General features: G+C 36.8%; 1 protein-coding gene across 2 annotated transcripts in view; it reads left to right on the forward strand.

Annotated features, from left to right (window-relative positions):
* Window positions 1–2,956: 2,956 nt before the first annotated feature.
* Window positions 2,957–13,566, forward strand: part of LOC120348188 (uncharacterized) — a 47,647-nt gene continuing 37,037 nt past the window's right edge. The window contains exons 1-3 of one of the 2 annotated variants that reach the window (XM_078118185.1): window positions 2,957–3,407; window positions 3,829–3,933; window positions 4,481–4,630. In XM_078118185.1, the coding sequence (XP_077974311.1) occupies window positions 3,302–3,407; window positions 3,829–3,933; window positions 4,481–4,630 (361 nt within the window). In that variant the 5' untranslated portion in view covers window positions 2,957–3,301. The remainder of the gene's footprint in view (window positions 3,408–3,828; window positions 3,934–4,480; window positions 4,631–13,566) is intronic. The other variant, XM_078118184.1, reaches the window with a different exon arrangement.

A 13,566-nucleotide genomic window follows, 5' to 3' on the forward strand; every position in this document is an offset into this window, starting at 1 on the left:
CGCACAAAAAATATTTGCAGGCCCAAATGCTGATATATCAGGTGCTAGTGATTTTGATGGCATAAATAACTCGAATGAATGCTTTTGCACATAATATTTAGGTGCTTTTGGATGGACCTCTTCCAGACCCGTGAGCACAGACAAATTCTCCCTAGACTATTGTAAAACTTCAGATGCTTATTTTGCAAGTGTTTTGGAGAGTTGACACTTACAAACTGATTTACATGCTCAAAACTCTCACTTTTTTGATTATTGCAAATAAACTGAAGCTCAGCAAAAGACATAGTAACAATTAAAACAGTCCATTCACGCTTGAATATCTTCCTGCCCATACGTAGGGAATTACGGTATTTGCTTTAGCCGACGATCCGTCATCGATACTTTCAATGAAATTTCATTTTAAATATCGATATATTCCGCGGAAATTTAAATTCATAAAAACCATAGTCATTATTTCAGCAGCCACAAGTGGGCCGGATGTAACACTTAAGTGGGCCGGATCCGGCCCGCGGGCCGTAATTTTCCCACCCCTGTTCTAAAGGATACTTGTTCCAAATGAAAAGTGTTATATAATAATTATGTTTCACCAGAAATTACTGAAAAAGTTATGAGCGTTTTTATGTTTAGCAGGTTACTGGAATGAGTGGTTTATTATTTAACCAATATCAATATACAGTACTAACGTTTTTATCTTGCGTGCAAGTAAAATGTCTATTCAAGGAGGCAAGGCTAAAATAAGAAAATTGATTTTAGAGTGGTGTGGCTAAATACAACAGTGGACTGTGAGACACTAATTTGCAATGGGAATTTCCTCGGACCTTTGACTCCCGGGAAATTCTTCCTATACTTTGAAAATTTTCGGTGCTTATTTTAAGAATAGTTTCGCGAGTTGGCACCTGTAAAATGGGGTATTTGTTTCAAACCATCATTCTGATTGATAGCATTCAACAATCTGTTTTTTAAAAGTACCAGTTTTATATTTAAATGTCCGAAACACAACTAAAAACTAACGAATAGAATTCAAAAACGAGGCATTGTTTAAGACCACGCTAGAAAATCAGTCTGAGTGAGAAAAGTGTCTGAGCGGATGCGTTGTTAGGTCACTTTTTGCATCTTGCTGATTGGCCAATGTCACGAAGTAAACAAGGAAGTCGATAATTGGGGAAACATAAATCGTGATACCAATATGCGTAAGTTGAAAAAATAAACTGATAAACTTTCCGAAGTCAGGAAGTGGAACCTGATATTGATCTGGAAAAGTCAAATCATGGGCGGAAAGGAAAGTTGACTATCTAAAACGCAATTTAGATCATAAAAAGGACTAGGACACTAGGTGCATTAATCTCAGAAGAACAAAAAAAGAACAAAATTTTGAATCAATGGGAGGTAGTTTGAACTATTTTACCACAATGCCAATTGTTGAAGAGAGTGGAGTTTTGAAAACTCCATCAAGTGATATGAAGCCTCTCATTGATAGTGTTGATACTAAGTGTTAAGCTGAATTCATCTATATTGTCCCGCAAAGTAATAAATAGTCATATGTCAAAATACACTAAATTGCCACATTCGTGGCGAAGCAAAAATTACGCTTTTGAATTTCTGAAAAACTTAGACTTCGTCGTCTGGAAGGATTTACATATTTATCCCGGGAGAGAGGGAAGTCGATGAGACGGCTGCGTATTTTCATAAAGATTGAAACAATAATGTGATATAAAACAGAAATCCTAATGCATAGAAAGCTCTGACTGAAAGGATATTAGGCAATGCCGTTTTAAGTATTGAACGTACCGGAACTGACCGGCCACCAATAGACTTCGGAAAACTGATTCCAGAGCAAGTTTTAACCACTTTATCGGCTGTTTGATGTAATATTCAGTTAATGTATAATGCTAGTGAGTTAAACTGGTATATAAGCCAACTTTGCACATGATTTAAGTTGCAACACGAGCGTCTGGTTTAGTGGTTAGTTTTTTCATTCATTTCTCATTATTGAGTGAGACGACCACGTCTATAACTCTGTTTTATTCTGTATGCCCATATAGATTTATACCACTCGAGTCACTAGTGAGCAGCTGAGTTTTATTCCTTTTTTGCTGGTTTGTCAGAGTGCCGGCAGTGTGGAATTTTTTCTGTGTGTTAGGTTATTATTATAGTGTTTTAATGCCGTAAATCTATGTAATTTTTGTTGTAGGCTGTTAGTAGTACTACAGGTTAACTGTTTCCCCAGTTTGGCATAGCTCTGTTCGATATTTATCGTGTATTTAACGTTTTCGTAACTAGTATACTTACGCAGTTTATTTCCTGTGCGATTTCCGTGTTTCTATGCGAATTACTAGGTATATTAAGTGTTTGTCGGTAAGATGGGATTTGTGTTGTATCTTTAGTGTCATACTGGTTATTTTTATGTATTTCTAAGTATGTTTTGCCTGGTTTTCGTATATTCCATTACGGGTCAATAATTCATGACTGTGACGTCATAGACCAATTCCTATTTGTGTTTCGTATGTACAGTATCTGTATTTTTATTTGTTTATTGTATTTCTTATTGGAGCATTTGGTTGCATTGAGTTCTTACAGGTGTATATTTAATCTAGTTAGTTAACTTAGTTACTCTGCTGTATTCGGAACCGCAAGAATATTATTTCGTGATCGACATCTGTTGCAACTTCAGTGTCCGATAAGCTGGCAGAACGAACCTGAGTGGTGATACCAATTCCGGTACGCCACATAAGCAACAAGACACTGTTACATGCTGAACATTACTAATCTGTCTGGTGATTTTATTCTGAACTCGTTTATGCAAGTTTTATCAGTTTGATTTTTATGCTTTCCAGTTCACACGGCTATTAATGAACAACACAACGCAGCTGTCTTTGTGTCTGTCACATCACCCTGTTACCGGTGCGGTGATGGGATAGGTTCAGTACAAATTCCGAGTTACTTTGAATTCTTGTTTAACCAGTCATTCAGCTGCGGTTACCACATCGCGTTAATTTTTGTGTGATTCCATTCCATATCATCATAAAATAGTTCTTACAATTCGCATCCAACATGCCTCAGTAGGCTAATAACCACCAGCTTGGGCTCGCTACTGGCAACGACCTTCATTCTATTTTTGGTTATCCATATTAATAAGCATTTATTGTTACAGTTCATGAACGCACACTTGAACTCCGTGAGGGCGCTGCCGCGTCTATTATTACTGCGGTGATATTTTTTTTCATCGCATCGTCTCGAGAGCCAATTTATTCTGCATGATTCGACTTAAATTAGCGTTCAGGCTTTTCCAAATGTCAGTTAGATGAGAGCAGCCTGGACAAACTCTGCCAAGATGACTACATATTTCTGTATTGCGATCTTATTCTCGTTTGCGGTTGCTATCAATGGACAAATATTGATGGGCTCGGGTCAGTGCTGTTATTAATAAACTTTTTTTTTTTGATTAGCAATCTTTCTTTTAGTAAGTGGTTTTTGGCGGTCTAGCATGTGCCTTAACCTTGTGCCCAAAGTCAATTTAATCGCAATATTAACAATTTCCTTGAGCTATTTTTTAGGTAAAACACCAAAATTTGGTGTTAGTTTGGTTGTGGCAGCATCAGGCGGGCCAGATTGAATTACCCAACGGGCCGGATTTTGCCCACGGGCCGTAGTTTGTCCATGTCAAGGTTAAGCCCTCGAAAAAATATTGGGAGTCTTTAAAAGATAATTCCACAACAACGCGTAATTCTATCCCAATGACAATGTACTGGCCATCATTGCACAAGACAATTATTGTTGGAATAGTTTTGTTCATTCGGATGAAATGACCGTATTTCTTTCTATGTTCAGGAAATCCATGCACCGCGGACTGCGTGGCAGCAGGAGAAGTTTGCTATGTAACGAATGACAAGTGCTATTGTCCAGCTGGATTTAAAGGTGACAACTGCGATGAACGTAAGTTTAAAAATATGATAGTAGAATGAAGTAGATATCTAATCATCGTAGGATATAGAACTTTTGAGGTATAAACAATCACGGCATCCTGAAAGTGGGGGTAAGGCTTTGTGAAATTGCATTTAGAATAATTATGCTTTGCAGTTTCGAAGCGAGTTGCAATTTCCGTTTAATGATGCAAATAGTCGCGATTAAACTCGAAAAATAACGATCGTCGTCTAAAATTTTCTCCGAACCCTTTGTAAATAATTTCCCAATAAAGTCAATGAGCTCATCCATTAGTCAAAAATAACCGAAATGTATTTTTCAAATCGACTTCAATTTCATGAACTATCACAATTGTGAATTACTATTAAATGGAAATTTTAGTAAAACTACTATACAAACGTTTTGGTCGTGTTATAAGCAAGCATTAAAGAGGAACCTAAAATCAGTTTGAAAAATTACTATTCGCTGCAGAAAGTATATCTGGCCGTGATTGAAATCGTACAAATATGGTATTCAAAAATTTATTAAATCTTAATTTTCTTTCAATTACAACTTCCAGCAAACACCAATTTCATTGACGAAATGTGTCCGTTACCAGACACGATACCGAAATTGTGCATTGAAGACCCTATCTCATGTGGATCTTGTGATTCGGGCACTATATGCTGCTCAGATGGATGCACTTTAACCTGCCAACCTCCTCCTCCATGTAAGCATTGTCTTTGTCAATCTTTTATCGCCTTAACATAGTGTTAGTCAGCAGTTTTACACATGCCGAAAGTTATGCTTGTGCACGCAGAATAAGAAAATATATCAGTTCTTGGTACCAAGTTGCTATTGCACCGCTTATTACTATTTGCGAGAGTAGGGATTTGTTGTTAAATCAATTTTTTTTTGCCAGTTTTGTTTAAAATACCTGTATTATTTGATTTTTGTTTTGTATTAAATAGGTTAAAGAAATCTGGATGTAAAAACTTGCCATGCGCCTATTATTTTCAATAAACCCTTCGAAACGCCACAAATATCGATGACTTGCTCTCCCCCATCCCCCCCTTCATGCCCACCCTCATGCTGTAGTTCAATGCGTCCGCAAACGTGGTCGGTATAAGCCATTACGTGAACCACTCTACGACGAAACCACATGGCGAAAATTGAAATACGGTCGAATAAATGAGTTTGTTTAACTTGGAAATACTCATTGACCTCAAAAACAAACTATGCTAATTTAAATTAACCGAACAGTTTTAAACGTAATAATCCCTATTTTTTTATAAAAAAAAATGTCAATACATAAACTCGAAAACAAGCCCTTGTTTGAAATTGATTCAAAACAAACCATATATATACCCTATGCGAAAAGGAGTCACATAGAATTCACTGGGGGGACTTGTGCGACAAGTTCGACAAACTCCGCCAAGACGCTCGACCAGGCAAATACCATCCATACTAAGGTTTACCGCATATGCAGTCGCCATCCCCAACCTAAATCAGTGATCAAATGAATGCCGTGGTTCAACATTTGGTCGAGCCCTCTAATTGGCTTTCCTATTTGGGATCAAATAAAGAGATATAAATGGATTTGAGTGCAGTAATAGCTTCCTATAAATATATATATAAATGAGCGCTACTCCACGACTTTAATTGAAGATAAAAACATCTTATTATAATATAATTAATTGCACTCTGTAAACATTGCGACTCTCTTTCGAAATGCTGTTTAAACACAGTATTTTGTTTTGCGAAGATAAAAAAAAATACCAAGTGACTCCAAGAATTACAATTGGTGTTTACAAGAAATAATGTTTTGCTAAGTCTCGTGAAATATAACGATGATCGGTAACAAGTAGTACCAATGCAATAATCTGATAAAAATAAAACATTCAAGCGAGACCACGAGAGAGAAATAACATCCAAATAAACACGACGCAGCTATTTTCTCTGATCTTTTATCATAACGGGATGTGGTGAAGAGGTGAACGTGTATAAGATTGGATAAATACCTGTTGATGTTCAATGTAATTAAAAATCACGTCTGTTAACATCACATTTAAAAATTTTCATGGCCTAGACTAGAGTAAGGCTGAATAACGCAAATATCCACAACAATGTGTCGTCTTCATCTATTTTCGTACCGTTAATCTGAAATGTTAATCTCATGTAATTTATTGCGCGGGGTTAGAACTTACAAATGTAAAATAAGATATTCGAACTTTGGGTGTCGCTGCTTCATAACCAGTTTTGTTCCACGCGGATACGAGAGAAATAGCGACGCACGCGTTTTTACAATTGATGACGTCGGCCATTAATCGACAAGCCTGTTGTCGCCCAGAATTTCCGCTAATAGTGAATAACGGCAGCGTACTACACAACTGACGCAATGACAATTTAATGAACTCCTGAAGAAAAAATTAAATTTCGGGTTTGATTCGGACTAGGGCCTGCAAATCTAGTTAATTAGTCGGGCCCTGGTCGGGTTTAATACCCACAGGCTCGGGTCAGGCCGGGCTAGAATTTCTGTGCCCGAGTTTACTTCTAATAGAGAGGACCCCCAAACCTACCTGTGGTGGAGGAGGTCATACATCTTAATATAATCGCTTTGAGGAGGGCAACGATCTCTATATAATACCGTGCAAGATGTAGATTTACAGTGCTTATACATTTTTACCCACAAATGTATGCATCGCCAGGTACGAAAGATATCGGTTATTCCAAACATGGTAGCAGTGGTTCCCATCCTGGCGGACATGTAGCATGAAAAAAAATAACCTCGCGGACCGACAACAGAATACTGAAATGAATGAAACCTAAAATAGTAACTTGCTTTCTACCGAATCCCCTTTGGTTTCTTACAATTTTAAACTCGAAATGAAAACGTAGGCCGAATCACGAACATAATGGAAACGTAACTTGACGTTGCGACGTAAGCAATCGATTACTATGGTAAAAAAAATGGATTGTAGATGATGGACCACGGATAAAAATAAATTACAAACAGCCACGTTTACAGTTCAGCTTGAAATCTTCATTTTCTAAAAAACATGCGTATTACAATACACCATAAATAAAGTTTCAAATTCACGGATGTGATGTTTCAATTACGGTTCAACTCAAATTTTTTATCATAAATTAAATCGAAAAATTCAAATGACGTGAAGCAAATTCATTTGCTTGGTAGAGTCAGTGACAACGCAAACTTTGGTTAAAAGAATTAATTCGGAACGTCCCGAGCAAATGTAACAAGTTCTCACTCTAGGCACGATATTGTGATTTAAACCTAACGGATAATGCGTGATGTAACGGAGAAGCATAACTTACTACTAGTTTATTTTTATCAGTTTTTATATTGAACTGCAACTACAATATTCAATGGCTAAGCAATTACAATCTACGTTAACGAAGTATGATATTTGTAAAGAATCTTTGTTATAATTTTTGAGAAAACAAGCTTTTTATAAAAAATAAATGAGTTTCTTTGTGTTTCGATAAAATATCACGAGTGTGCCATTCATTCCCCCGTTACACTAGATGTGAATGCTCACCTTTTTACTTCTTTTGAGATTGATTTATACTGGTTGGGAAAAATAATTTGATTGGCGTGAATTTATTTCACACCAAATATGAGAGTGTTCAGGTTGGAAAATAAAGGTTTAATATTCGAATCTTTGGTAGAAAGCCTCGGCCACTAATGCAGAAATGTGAGATTTGAGAAACATCCCGCAACCTTTTTTAAGTACTGTAGACTGTGTTCGTCACGTTTGGGTTAGAGTTGACAATTTATTAGCTGACATCGCTGAACCCCATAGCCGAAAAAAAAATTCTAGCTGGGGCAGGGGTGATTTTTTTATGTGGACTCTATGCAAATAATGCTAGTATTTTGACTCATTTTTTTAAATTAAAACTATTTTTCTGCATAAAATTTAAGGCGTATTTTTCTTTGCTGTTTTTCACAAATTTTCTTTGCGAATTTTCGAGATACTTTGTATCAATAAATAACGCTTTTACCATTGTGAGATTATAATTCTCCACAATTATGATTTCTGAAACATTTAAATGCGCCTACTTCTAGTGTTTGCATACCGGTTGTATATATTTCGCCGAATTTTGACAACCTTTGGAAAGTGTAAATATAGGTCTAGATCAATGATTCCCAAACTGGGGGTAATTACTTCCAAAAGGGTAATCTGGTAATTTTTATGGGGTAATCCAGACGTTCACTGCTAAATCAATTTTTTTTGTAATCTCCGTGCTTTGACAAGTCTGTTGAAATGCAGGAGATGCAATGCTCGCATCTAGTTAAAGAGTTTAGTCACATGGTTTGTAGGGACACAATAGCAATACTTCGCTGTACGGATTGTAGGCTAAAATGCCGGGATAGCGCAGGTTTAGCATCTTAATAGGAAGATGCAATAGGTTTCAGTATTATCGCCATTTTTATTAAAATACTGTATTTGTTATGCAAGGGGTAATTGAGCTTTTTATTAATTAGATTTAAGGGTATCGATAATAAAAAGTTTGGGGACCACTGGTCTAGATGGTCTGATTTGTTAAAAATTGAAGATTGTTGCAACAACGTAATAAATCCCATATTTCCAGAAATTCGCTAGCAATCTGCGAACAATTAATTACTATGTCGTAATCTAGATCAGTGATTCCCAAAGTGGGCGATATCGCCCCCGGTGGGCGAAAACGATACAGAGGGGGGCGAAAAAGTCGAAGGGGGCGATTTCGCGAAACCTGTTTTTGCTCGGCGCATCGCGCACTTGATTACTGTACTCTGCGTGCTTTCGTAGGTTTGAATCACGCGGGCGATGTCACAAACGAAAGGATTGCCGGACTCGTCTTCGCAGTAATAAGGTACGGTAGATTGCGTATCCCAAAGGTCGGGAAATCTGTAGTAGTCTAATCTGGCCCGAGACGCTTCACTGAATGGACCTTTTCCCGACCTTTGACCCCGGTAACTTCTTCCCTTACTTTATTTACAAAAATGTATTTTTTCGGTGCTTATTTTAAGAGTGGTTTCGCGAGGCGTTGCCTATAAAATAAAGTGTTTGTTTCAAACTATCATTCTGATTCATACCATTCAACAATCTGTTTTTTGAAAAGTACCGGTAAAGAATTTTAGCCAAGTCTATCACAGCTATTTCTACACTAATTTTTGATTACTGTAATTGAACTGAAACTCCTAGGATGATCATTGACTTATTCAACTAAAAAATATAATTCCAAATCGCAAAAATGAGGTAATGTTCACGACCACGCCTGAAAGTCTGTCTGAGTGAGGAAAGTGTCTGAGGCTCTGAGCGCTTGCGAAAGGGGGCATTGTTACGTTTATTTTTGCATCTCGCTAAATGACCAATGTCATGAAGTATACAAGGAAGTCTATGCCAGGGGAAGCATCCAAACGACGGTTTTAACGATGAATTAATTTTATTTATTATCTACGCTCGAGGAGTAAATTACATTTTTTACGTAACAGAATTTATCGTGAGACACGTTTAGACTGAATTTTATTACATCCTAAAAATTATATGGAACAGCTACTCGTTTAACCAGCCTACAATTCAATTATAATTAGACAAATGGAAACACGCAGAAATAAATATCATATTCTATTCGAGAGATTCATCGCTGCTTAATTTTTGTAAGAATGTATATCTTCTTAAAGAAAATCTTTATTAAAAATTCAGAAACCATGCGAAAATATTCACTTCGATGTTTAGAAGTACATATTTGTGCGATCAATTATTTTCGAAAATGAACATTACAAAGAACTAAGATTAGTGATGCCCATTTGGAAAATCTTCCAATCTTGGCGTCAAAGAGCTATCAAGCGTGATGCAGCAACAAGACAGAGTCACATTAAATATATGCGATCCGCAAAAGAATAGTAACCCCAAATTTTGTCTCGCGAGCGATGTAAAATTTGAGGACCCCTGTGCCATCCGAGTCCACGAATCTATTGATTCTATGAACTGGTGATCGGACTGGATGACGTGATAGGAAGAGGAATCGGGATGAATTTTACCGAAGACCGTTATATATCATGTATTTTGATGAAGGTCATCAGGCTGAAGGAGTCAATAAGATATACGAAAATCATTGTTATAAGTTTTGGAAAATTGAGTTTGTTTTCATGATTTTAATGTGAAATGGGGTGAATTTGGGGAGATAAATGCTATAAGGCAAGAGTACGCGGCGGTCTTTGAGAAGGTAGAAACCTTGATTCTTTCATTTCCGACTTCTAATATGGTGAAAGAGGGATTTTCAGCCGTGATGCTATTGCTATCAAAACAACTAAATCGCCTTTCCATCAGTAAACGGGGAAAATTTTAGATATAATAAAAAACTCGTTGAAGAACACCAAGCTTATCCATCTCATTAAAAAACACTATAAACTATGATTTGTCTCCTTATTTGGTCTGTAATATATTCGTTTCAGACTTTCAATTTTTTTTTGCAGTGCCGGGAGGCGATGAAGGTGTATACACTACTGTAGGGGGGCGATGGTACAAAAAGTTTGGGAACCACTGATCTAGATAGTAAGGCTGAATAACGCAAATATGCACACCAATGTGTCGTCTCCATTTATTTTCGTACCGTTAATCTGAAATGTTAATCTTATGTAATTTATTGCGCGGTATTAGAACATACAAATGTAAAAAAGATATTCGAACCTTGGGCGTCGTGCTTCATAACCAGTTTTGTTCCACGCGGATACGAGAGAAATAGCGACGCACGCGTTCTTACAATTGATGACGTCGGCCATTAATCGACAAGCCTGTTGTCGCCCAGAATCTCCGCTAATAGTGAATAACGGCAACGTACTGCACAACTGACGCAATGACAATTTAATGAACTCCTGAGGAAAATATTAAATTTCGGGTTTGCTTTGGACTAGGGCCTGCAAATCCAGTTAATTAGTCGGGTTTATGACGGCCACGGGCCTGGGTCAGGCCGGGCTAGAATTTTCTGGCCTGATCTTACCTCTAACAGAAAGGACCCTCAAACTTACCTGTGGTGGGGGAGGTCATTTTATGTGGACTCTATGCAAATAATCCTAGTATTTTGACTCATTCTTTTCAAATTAAAACTATTTTTCTGCATAAAATTTAAGGCGTATTTTTCTTTGCTGTTTTTCACAAGTTTTCTTTGCGACTTTTCGAGATACTTTGTATCAATAAATAACGATTTTACCATTGTGAGATTATAATTATCCATAATTATGACTTCTGAAACATTCAAATGCGCCTACTTCTAGTGTTTGCATACCAGTTGTATATATTTCTCCGAACTTTGACAACCTTTGGAAAGTAGAAATATAGGTCTAGATTTTAGACTAGATGGTCTGATTCGTTTAAAATTAAAGAATGTTGCAATAACGTAATAAATCCCATATTTTCAGAAATTCGCTAGCAATCTGCGAACAATTAATTACTAATCTAGATTGTAATCTAGATAGTGAGGCCGAATAATGCAAAAGTCTTCATCTATTTTCGTACCGTTAATCTGAAATGTTAATCTCATGTAATTTATTGCGCGGTGTTAGAACTTACAAATGTTCAATAAGATATTCGAACCTTGGGCGTCGTGCTTCATAACCAGTTTTGTTCCACGCGGATACGAGAGAAACAGCGACGTACGCGTTCTTACTTACAATTGATGACGTCGGCCATTAATCGACAAGCCTGTTGTCGCCCTGGATCTCCGCTAATAGTGAATGACGGCAGCGTACTACGGTGACCGGGCTTCGAAAACTGCCATTTCATTTTGAGCGCTGCGTGTCTGCTTAAGCATTCTTGCTTTAGTTTTTTTTTATCTAATATTTAAAACATGTTCACTAAAATTCCCAAGACTTTAACTTTACCAGTTTGTTGATTATCGAGATGAAATATGGCCTGTTCGAAAAAAAGAGTATTTTCTTCTGAGAAGGTATCGTTTTCGGAATTTCAGTTTTTAACTTGGTTATCGAGAAAATGGAGAAAAATTGTGAGAAAACTTGAAATTTCCAGTTATCAGCGCGTGTTTTCGCTTCTGCCAAGGAAACGAAACATTAATCCGGACTTTTGATGAAACGCACATTACTAGGATGAATGTATAATGTGAGAAATTTAATCCGGGTGGGTCCAGTCATTCAGACACTACATCTGAACAGACATACTAAACGACTGAGAACAATGGTCTCCTAGAGCGGAGATATAATAAATTGTGTACTCGAAATATCAAAGTTATCGCGAGACATAATCTTCATAATTAGGCGACGTAGACGTGCAAGATCTGTTTATGTTGCTGATTTTATACGAATGTCAAGTCTAAACAATATGAACGAGATTCCACCCTCAACAAAACAAAGCTTTTTATGAAAAATAAATGAGTTTCTTTGTGTTTCGATTAAATATCACGGGTGTGCCATTCATTCCCCCTTTACACTAGATGTAGATGCTTATCTTTTTACTTCTTTTGAGATTGATTTATATTGGTTGGGTAAAATAATTTGATTGGCGTGAATTTATTTCACACCAAATATGAGAGTGTTCAGGTCGGAAAATAAAGGTTTAATATTCGAATCTTTGGTAGAAAGCCTCGGCCACTAATGCAGAAATGTGAGATTTGAGAAACATCCCGCAACCTTTTTTAAGTACTGTAGATTGTGTTCGCCACGTTTGGGTTAGATTTGACAATTTATTAGCTGACATCGCTGAATCCCATAGCCGAAAAAAAAATTCTAGCTGGGGCAGGGGTGATCTTTTATGTGGACTCTATGCAAATAATCCTAGTATTTTGACTCATTTTTTTCAAATTGAAACTATTTTTCTGCATAAAATTTAGGGCGTATTTTTCTTTGCTGTTTTCCACAAATTTTCTTTGCGATTTTTCGAGATACTTTGTATCAATAAATAACGCTTTTACCATTGTGAGATTATAATTATCCACAATTATGATTTGTGAAACATTCAAATGCGCCTACTTCTAGTGTTTGCATACCGGTTGTATATATTTCGCCGAACTTTGACAACCTTTGGAAAGTAGAAATATAGGTCTAGTTTCTAGACTAGATGGTCTGATTCGTTTAAAATTAAAGATTGTTGCAATAACGTAATAAATCCCATATTTCCAGAAATTCGCTAGCAATCTGCGAACAATTAATTACTAATCTAGATAGTAATCTAGATTGTAATCTAGATAGTGAGGCCGAATAATGCAAAAGTCTTCATCTATTTTCGTACCGTTAATCTGAAATGTTAATCTCATGTAATTTATTGCGCGGTGTTAGAACTTACAAATGTTTAATAAGATATTCGAACCTTGGGCGTCGTGCTTCATAACTAGTTTTGTTCCACGCGGATACGAGAGAAACAGCGACGTACGCGTTCTTACTTACAATTGATGACGTCGGCCATTAATCGACAAGCCTGTTGTCGCCCAGGATCTCCGCTAATAGTGAATGACGGCAGCGTACTACGGTGACCGGGCTTTAAAAATTGCCATTTCATTTTGAGCGCTGTGTGTCTGCTTAAGCATTCTTGCTTTAGTGTTTTTTTTATCTATTATTTAAAACATTTTCACTAAAATTCCCAAGACTTCAACTTTACCAGTTTATTGATTATCGAGATGAAATATGGCCTGTTCGAAAAAAAGAGTATTTTC

This window comes from Styela clava, chromosome 11 (genome assembly GCF_964204865.1).
Source record: "Styela clava chromosome 11, kaStyClav1.hap1.2, whole genome shotgun sequence".
Taxonomy (NCBI): domain Eukaryota; kingdom Metazoa; phylum Chordata; class Ascidiacea; order Stolidobranchia; family Styelidae; genus Styela; species Styela clava.